This window comes from Trypanosoma cruzi, genomic scaffold (assembly GCF_000209065.1).
Source record: "Trypanosoma cruzi strain CL Brener 1047053517003 genomic scaffold, whole genome shotgun sequence".
In the NCBI taxonomy this organism is placed as follows: Eukaryota; Euglenozoa; class Kinetoplastea; order Trypanosomatida; family Trypanosomatidae; genus Trypanosoma; species Trypanosoma cruzi.
Window position 1 is genome coordinate 36,689 of NW_001849470.1, and position 8,212 is coordinate 44,900.

The 8,212-nt window shown below is 52.4% G+C and overlaps 2 protein-coding genes and 1 pseudogene across 2 annotated transcripts, besides 6 other annotated features; all 3 read right to left on the reverse strand.

Moving 5' to 3' along the window:
- On the reverse strand, window positions 1-654 carry Tc00.1047053510975.10 (annotated as a pseudogene; the record flags this gene model as incomplete).
- Window positions 1-6,157: a sequence feature (heterozygous, non-Esmeraldo-like haplotype).
- Window positions 704-738: a microsatellite.
- Tc00.1047053510975.30 (hypothetical protein, conserved) lies at window positions 853-3,861 on the reverse strand (the record flags this gene model as incomplete). The annotated part of the gene is made up of 1 exon (XM_800397.1): window positions 853-3,861. The coding sequence occupies one exon, from the start codon at window positions 3,859-3,861 to the stop codon at window positions 853-855; it is 3,009 nt and encodes a 1,002-aa protein (XP_805490.1).
- Window positions 4,568-4,641: a microsatellite.
- On the reverse strand, window positions 4,800-8,212 carry Tc00.1047053510975.40 (hypothetical protein, conserved; the record flags this gene model as incomplete). Its single annotated transcript, XM_800398.1, has 1 exon — window positions 4,800-8,212. A coding segment is annotated over one exon (3,413 nt), but the record flags the coding sequence as incomplete, so codon positions are not given.
- Window positions 6,158-6,926: a sequence feature (areas merged during assembly that could not be assigned to a particular haplotype. This can correspond to areas where the two haplotypes were merged or to regions with more than two copies in the genome that were merged during assembly.).
- Window positions 6,927-7,481: a sequence feature (areas merged during assembly that could not be assigned to a particular haplotype. This can correspond to areas where the two haplotypes were merged or to regions with more than two copies in the genome that were merged during assembly.).
- Window positions 7,482-8,212: a sequence feature (heterozygous, non-Esmeraldo-like haplotype).

The following is an 8,212-nucleotide window of genomic DNA, read 5'->3' on the forward strand; positions in this document are numbered from 1 at the left end:
GCACCTCCACCTTTAGCCCGTGGTCGCCGTCTGCTGCCCCTCCACGCACTTCAGTTTCGCCAACAATTCCTCTCGCTGCGCAGCAGATAGACGTTGCAGCAAGTCAGGGTCTGCCGTGTCCAGCAGTCCCAGAGAGCCCACGCCACGGTAGCCGGAAACGAGACACGAGTCACCCACTGCAGGGTCCACAGCGGACAGCGTGAGGCCACCGCCTGCGGTCTCCGCCAATCGTCGAAACTCCTCCACATGTGCATTGGGCTCAATTTTTCCCGAGGGTGAAGCGGCAGGTGGCTTTAGGGCAAGAAGCGCAACATCAGCTGAGGGGTGAAGTGCCACCAGACGCAATTCTACGAAGCTGGTGGCGATCGCGCGTCCCTCGCTATCCGGTAAATACAAATGCACGACCACAAACCTTGTCTTGCGATACGTCTCCGGGATTTTCAGCCGAGCTGGATCTGCGATGAAGTGCCATGGTGCAAACGTGTGCTTCGCGGAGAGGAGGAACAGCCTTCCAAGAGCCGCGGTGTCGTGCGCCGTTTGCAGCAGGCAGGCAGTTCCCATCATAAGCCAAAGAGGCTGCGACATTTTTCCCGGCACGTGTAGAAAACTCATGACAGGAAAGCAGCTACTGTGCCCGCGGGAAGATGCCGCCATTGCTTTGATGCTCACGACAGCCTCACACCCAACCTGAGAGCATGCATACAAAAAAAAAAAGAAAAAAAAAAGAAAAAAAAAAAACAGGCAGTGGGCATGGGCGTGACCAGACCACAAGTCCAGTCAAAAGTGTCTTCTCCACCCCTCATTCACAGTGTCCCATCCGGGTTTAAAGATATTGCTCAATAAAGCCACGCATTAGCGGCGATCCCAGGCAACCCCACTGCAGTCCCCCAACGTCTTCATTTTCTCCTCTTCTTCCTTCGCATCAGAGCACTGCAAAAGAGAGGCGTAAAGCACTTTACTGTTTTCACCTCCATCATCCGCGGAGACATCTTTTAGGGCTGCACGATACAACTCTCCGTGTGTCTCGGACATGTAACGACAGAAATCTGCCGCCGTACTGAGCCTCATTAAAAGCAAACGGCAGGATGGATGTTCACAATCACGGAGGACGTGCTTCGTCGCAAATAAAAGAAAAGAATTGTCTTGCAAAATGAAAGGCAATGATGACACGGTCTGTGCATCGTATAGCCGATGCACCACATCGTAGACCAGACCGCATAATTTTCGTTCCTCCCCTTTTCCCCGTAACAGACAAAGAAGAGGTGACAACAATTCCACAAGGCGTTCCTTGATCCACAAGTGGCACGCAACCTCCTTCACAACAGCATCCTCCAGATGCAGCATGTTGTATAGTAAGCTCAGAAGGCCTGCATACAATGAAAAAGGCAATGGAGATTTATCGAGAAACCGAAGTGCTGCCGTAAGAAGGCCTGCCACCGCCTCAAGGGTTGCACGGGTGTGGCTTGCCTCGCTGCGCTCCAGGATGCCGCTCAACACAACCAGAGCCGCACTGAAGTCTTCCCAGCTATTCACGCTTTCCGTTCCTGGTGCAGACTCTGATGTGCTGGCAAAAAATAACTCCATACGTCTTAGCAACACGGGGACGACAGATGGTCCGGCCTGAGCAATCACGTCAAGTACACTGCTGCACAATTCATCATCTGTCATGAGCGCCAGCCCTAATTCAAGAAGAAGATCAGGTGAAACGGCATCTTGAGATGTAGCAATGAGAAACGCAATTGCCTCAAGAATATCGCACTCCTTTAGCGGCAAACGTCGTGGTTCTGTTTTTGGCACGTGTCTCGTCACACTTACCAGAAACGGAAGCAAATTTAGAGCCTCGTCGTTCTTTTTTGTGTCACCCGTATCGCCCTTCACTTCTTCGTTGACATGACACTCTTCTTTCTTTAACAAATATATCTGACAGCATCGCGTCAAGGAAGCACACAGGAGTCTGATAAATTCCTCATCCTCAAATAAATACGCTCCACCATCCTCGGAAGCCGTGACGGTCTCTAAGAGAGTGTTCCAGAATGCACGTGCGTAGCCTGGAACACTCTCCTCCCACGCCTGCAGTCGCCGTGAGGCCAAGACTATGATTTCAATCCATTCAAAAGTGACACTTGATGGTAGTCTAGCAACAATGACCGCCATGATGTTAAGGGAGCCAATGAGATAGACGGCATCCAGCTCGCTTAGGCTAGAATTCTCACCGAGCGCAAGGACGGTGTTCATGTACTCATAGTCCAATACGAGGGTGGCCGCCAGGGGGTATGCCTCTGCAAGTAGTGTCAAGGCGGAAACAGCAGCTTCCAAAACCTTCGCATTTGTTCGTGCCTCTGTGGCAATTGTGCCGATGCATCCAAGTGTACTTTCCGGCAGCAGTCGCATTGCATCGCCGCCCAAAAAGGTGATTGTCTTGAGTACAAGTAACAATGCCGATTCCCCTTCCGTACCGTTCACCAAGAGCGAAATGTTCGAATCTTGGCTCATATCTTGCATGACCTCGCACATTATGTCGATGCATTTTGATGCCAATATAACATCTCGCCCCTCATCCGAGAATCGAATAAGCGATTGAAGTAATTGGAGTGCCCCCACAACGACACTGTTGCTGTAGTCTGTAAGTAAATCCTCCAAAAGCACAACGCCACCAAGCAGAAAAAAGTGTTCCACCAAACAGTTCTTGTAGTAAAAGGCGTCAAACCCCTTGTAATGGTTACGCGCTTCTCGTTTTGTTTGTTTCCCTGAAGTTGGCGCCGCCCACTCCTGCCCCCCAATCGCACAGGCAAGAATTGTGCAGGCGCATGCGCTGACGTTTTCGTCCACACCACTGGCTGCCGCAAACACAGCCTTCAGGGCACCTGGTAACAACACCAGCAGCGCAGCTGCCATGCCCGATGGGGCGTGTGAATGGAAAAGAAGGCGGGCGATAGCGTCAAGATCCTTCACACGGGCCGCGCTGTCAAATTGATCCCTCTGCAAAGAGTCGAGTGCCGCACTAAGAGCAGCAACAGGAACTTCATCCCCGCCAGTCGCCAACGCCGCACTGAAAGTTTGCGTCACGTTCCCTTCTTGGCTCGCGTCTACCGTGGGCAAGTTGGTGAGCATGGCAAGACATTCATCCACACCTCTGTCGAGTTCCGTCTGTGTGAGACGCAAAACAATGAGTAGCTGCAGAACCTCATCCTTCACACATACGTCGTCCCGCACACTCGCGAGGGTACAAAGGCGTTTCAGCCGCGAGACAACAGCACCACGCGCCGTGCTCGTCACACTACAGGACGCACGCACCAATCCAAGAAACGCCGTAAGAAGGCTAGATGACATACACATTCCATCGCTGAACCAAAGACTATCCAGTCGCCTCCAGAACTCATCGTCGCAAAGCAACCGCGACGCCATTCGCTCGCCATCGGACGCCAACTGCACCGCCCAACCAAACAGCGACAACGCCAACCTCGCCACTGCCGTGTTGTCAACAAAGACGAGCGCCACACAAGATGCAAAATTCTTGCTGATGCCGTCCATTAGCGTGTCGGCACGGGCGCCGGACACCGCCATGGCCGACGCAAGCTGCAACACAGCCCCATCTGCATCTTCGTAGCCGCAGCAGTCTCCTACTCGCGACAACAGTGTAGACAAGTAAGAAGGACATCCCTGCGCCAGAAACGGCAACAACAGTCGGTGTGAATTGACCTCTTGCAAGAGCGCTCGGCAACGATCTGGTAACCACGTGGCGTCGCCGCCTCGCCGCACTTCACGTTCAATTCGCTCCACTTCACGCATCAATAACTTGTGTTGGTCAGGGAACTGCCGCGCCAGACGCGCCATGATTTGCTGTGCCCGCCTTCGACCCATCAACTACGCCAAAGTAAAGCAGCAACACAAAAATGATATCACGCTCTTCCGTTGCTGCTCCCGCTTCTCGCCCAACTACTCGCCGTAATTTATACCCACACTCGCTCCGGAACCCCAAACTGTTCTTTTTTTTTTTTGCAATTTTGTTTCTTCCCCCCTCCCCCCACACAACAACACCTTTTTTTTTTTTGTGTGTGTGTGTGTGTTTTTGTGTGTTTCTTCGGCCCTTTCCGTTCCTCGGCTGCTCTTGGAAGGCGCAGCCCACTCCCAGCTCTCTTTTTATTGTTCCGCCTACGCTGCACGAGCCCCACTTTCTCTTTCTATCCTGAAAGAAATAAACCAAAAGGGAAAAAAGAAAAAAGAAAACAGCCAGCCTTGGCACCTCCAGCACGGCAGCGTCATCTCGTCAGTACGCCAACACACCGCCACTGACCACCAAACCTCTGCAATCACATCTGTGTGTGCGTTTGTATCGGGCGCATACGATTAAAGAACTTCACCCTTCTTCCTTGTAGTCATTCAATAGGCTTTCCGTCCCCTCACCTCTCTTAGATTTCGATTTCCTGTTTTCTTCCATGTTGCGTTCCTTTCGTTGGGCATGGGTCCTCCTTTTATTTTATTTTCCTCTTCCTGCCATCAAGTAAGTAGTCTTTCGCCTCTCCTCCCGCGGATGTTTCATACGCTCCCTTCATGTGGAGGGAGCGGAAAACAAAAAAACAAACAAACACACACAGATGCGCACAAAGAAAGAGATGGAAAAACAAAGGAAGAAAAAAAAAATAGGGGCCGTCCATCACTTTCGGCTGCACGACGACGAGCGTTACTCACGTCGCCACCACCCCTCATCCACCTCAAACACGCCCCTCTCATGCGCGTAAAAGAAAAAAAACGGCACGCACTAGTTCGTGCGAACGCTGTGCATGTACACACATCCACATTTAGGAAGGCCGCGCCAAGCCCTTCACGACCTCGCTGACGTGCTCCGCGTTGCGGCACCTCACCCATCTGAGGTCAATACCGCCCCGTCCGCCGCTGCGCCGTATGGGAACACGCACATAAATGCTGCTTTCATCAATGTGAAGGTAAAAGTTCCGCTCCGTCACACCGCCGCGCGTAAAAACGCGATAAAATGGAGGTCTGGATTGTTGGCTAACCTCAGCAAAGACATATGTAAAGCCAAGACCACTCTGACGCTGAGCATCCAGCGCATCTTGTACATCGCGTGCGCTTTCAACAAACCGTCGGTGGCTGCGGATGCTCCGCACAAGAGCAACCATCGGAGCGATGAAATTATTCAGAAACTCATCTACATCACCAAACTCCACCTCGCGTCCCGTCAATTTGTCCTTCAGGCGGTAGTAAATGGCACCGTTGGGACGTCGTTCCTCACTGATAAGCCAGTTGCACGTTGACCGTTCACCAATCTTCACCACCGCAATGGCCTTGTTGCGCCTTCCAGTCGCCGGACGAAGAATCACCTCCCCAATCCGTTTGTCGTGAAGATATGTTTGTGCTGTGGCGCTGGTGGTGTCGCGAAACAGCGGATGGCGCGATATCTTCGTTGCAAAGACACGGGCGTCAATATTCATCCGCACCGTACGGAGAGAATTCGCGCTGCTAATCGCATCGTTAACACATGTGGCATAGGACAAGTAGTGGTTATCGCTGTCCACACCGTCCTTGCCGCCTTGTTCCGCATTACCGCGATTCCCATTAGAAATGGTGTCACGTGGTCGACACCACCGCAGGCGTAACTCACAGCGCTCCCAATTGCAACCAAAGACAATGCCCTGAATGGGCACACCACGACGCAACCAAGTTGGAGGTGTCAAGTTTGATGGAGGTTGCGGCATGCCAGCATTCTCACGCACGGATTGTTCATACAGGAGCACATCCTGCCTCATTGTCTCATCGTCAATATCTTCTGCAGCGATAAAGGCGCCCAACCCAAATGATGTCGAAACACGAATACCCGGGACAGCCACACCCCCACGAACGCCTTGCACCGTCCCCATCACGTAATCCCCTTCACAAATGACTAGGGAGCGTGTGTCAACCGAGCGAGTATCGGAATACGCGCTGGATTGTGTGCAGTACACGATGCCCGTCACAAATGACATAAGTTCCCTGTCCGACAGCCGCCGATATGGCCGTCGCAGGAAAGACTGACCCACTGTTATCATCTCTTCCTGCAGGAACTCCACCTCTCTTTCACCCAACAACGAATCCCACTCAGGGCGACGGGCCTCGCGAATGGCAGTAATCATCTTCCGCTGATGGGCATGACGGTCGATCCGATCACGCTTTTCTGACGCCTCCAGCCGCATAAATTCTACAAGTGCAACAAGTCTGGAAGGGACACCTTTAAGCGCCGCACTTGCAACAAATGCCGCAGCACTGTACCACTCTCGTGGTATCAACGTCTGATCAAGAAGATGCCACCGGGAAAAAGATCCTCCATTGTCAGTAGAAGCATCACTTGGGGGCCCAAAACGCAAAGATGAAATCGCATTATGGGAAACATATGCACCAAAATACTCTTTAATGAGCTGGCCGCACTCCTCACGACTATTCGGGCGACGCAACGTTAGCAGTTGGTGCAGTTTGCGAGCCCTTGATGGACCAAACCCCGCCAAAAACTGCAAAGACGCCACGCTTGTCGGTCGAGTAACGCAGTCCTCCACCCAGACTCCGCATGCAGTAACCCACAAGCTCATTTCCCAACAGAGCCGCGCGTACAATTGATCCTCTTGCTCACCCGTTACATACACTGTAGCACCAAGGGAAAGACGTAGTGCCGTCCTTTCCTTGTCAAAAAGAACGCAAATAGCATGAAGAGGATCTTGTACGTAACGCGCCAAGGCCAAAGACGTGCGGGCAAGAGAGTCAGCCCCAGGAATCTCAAGTTCCGCAAAAGTTGTGCTGCTGTACAAACGCGCCACCTCCACCGGAGCCCAAACAATAGGAATGTGTACATGAAACGCCGCGTACACGCGCCCCCGCAGAAATTTTAACAAAGAGCGCATTAATGAGAGGGACGCCATGTTGGAAGCCCCGACGACAATTACACTAGGGCTGCACCTTGCACAGAGTTTCTCAAGTTGGTTCTGCTGCATCAAATCGGCTGCTCGGCCAGTCTCAGAACTCCATGCAGGGTTCTCCCAACGTGTAGAACCAATAAACGAACCAGACTCATCAATAAAGCTTATATGTGTTAGGCCGCTATCACCGCGGTAGGCGGCACACACGCGTCTAAGCGTTTTGTAACCATTGACGTGCAATTGCTTCAATGGGAGGGCTTCGACCACATTCCACTCCGGTTCCCACGTGAGGGCATCGTCATCGTAGACCTCAAGACAAAGTCTTGTGGGCTCATATGGGCCTTGTGCACAAATAAGGCCAAGACGCTCCATAGCCTGTGTTTGCACAAACTGCTGTGCAAACTGGCTGAGCTCGGCCTTCACCTTTGGTATAAGACCATCTATTAGTCGCACCAACAAAAGCTCCATTGCCCGCTCTCGTTCTAAAAACCACTCGTCCGCGGCAGGGGAGCGATCATACAGTTGGCGTAGATTCATCTCACGGCAGACTAGTTCCTCACTCAAAACATAGTAGAGTGCCACTGTGCCTTGCCGCTCACGCTCCAGTAAATCCAGATAGTGCCGCGGGTGCTCTACAAAAAAAGTGGCCAATGGATACACATCGTCCCTCCTTTCACAGAGTTTGTACGTCACAATAAGGTCCCCCTCCGCACAAAATACGTCAAATAAACGCTTTCGAAGGATAGGCAGTTTTGAAAACTGCTCAACAATGGCCTGGTTAAAAAGAAATAATACGGCCTCAGCAGAGCGCGGGGAACGAGCGGTGGCACCAACTTGGCGTGCCCAATCCATCAGTGGCATCGATTGCGGCGACTGACACACGTGAACTGGCGCATTAGCAAGCAGGTTCTCTTGGTACTGCAGTCCAGTAATAGTGTACTCCTCAAATGCGTCCTCAAGACCGAGACCTTTTATCACTTGCGTCGGACCCCGCCCCTGGCCTACGGTAAGGAGACCAGAAAACGTTTGCCAAAGATCTGCCTCAATGCCGCTCTCAAAAACAAGGCTCTCCAGCGCCACCCGCTGCTCCTGCACGCACGACTCCGGGTGATCCTTCAGCTTTAGCAGCAATTGCTGCCGCTGACTTTCTAGCCGGTGACAGAGTACATCGAGTTCAAGGATGCGCACCAACAGGCGACCCAGTTCCAAAAAGCATGGCTTGCGCTGGGCGAAGTCGGCCTCATTGCTGCCAAAAAGGTTCCACGCAGGGTCACCCTCACCAATCGAACGGTCAGCCAAGGCGTGAAACC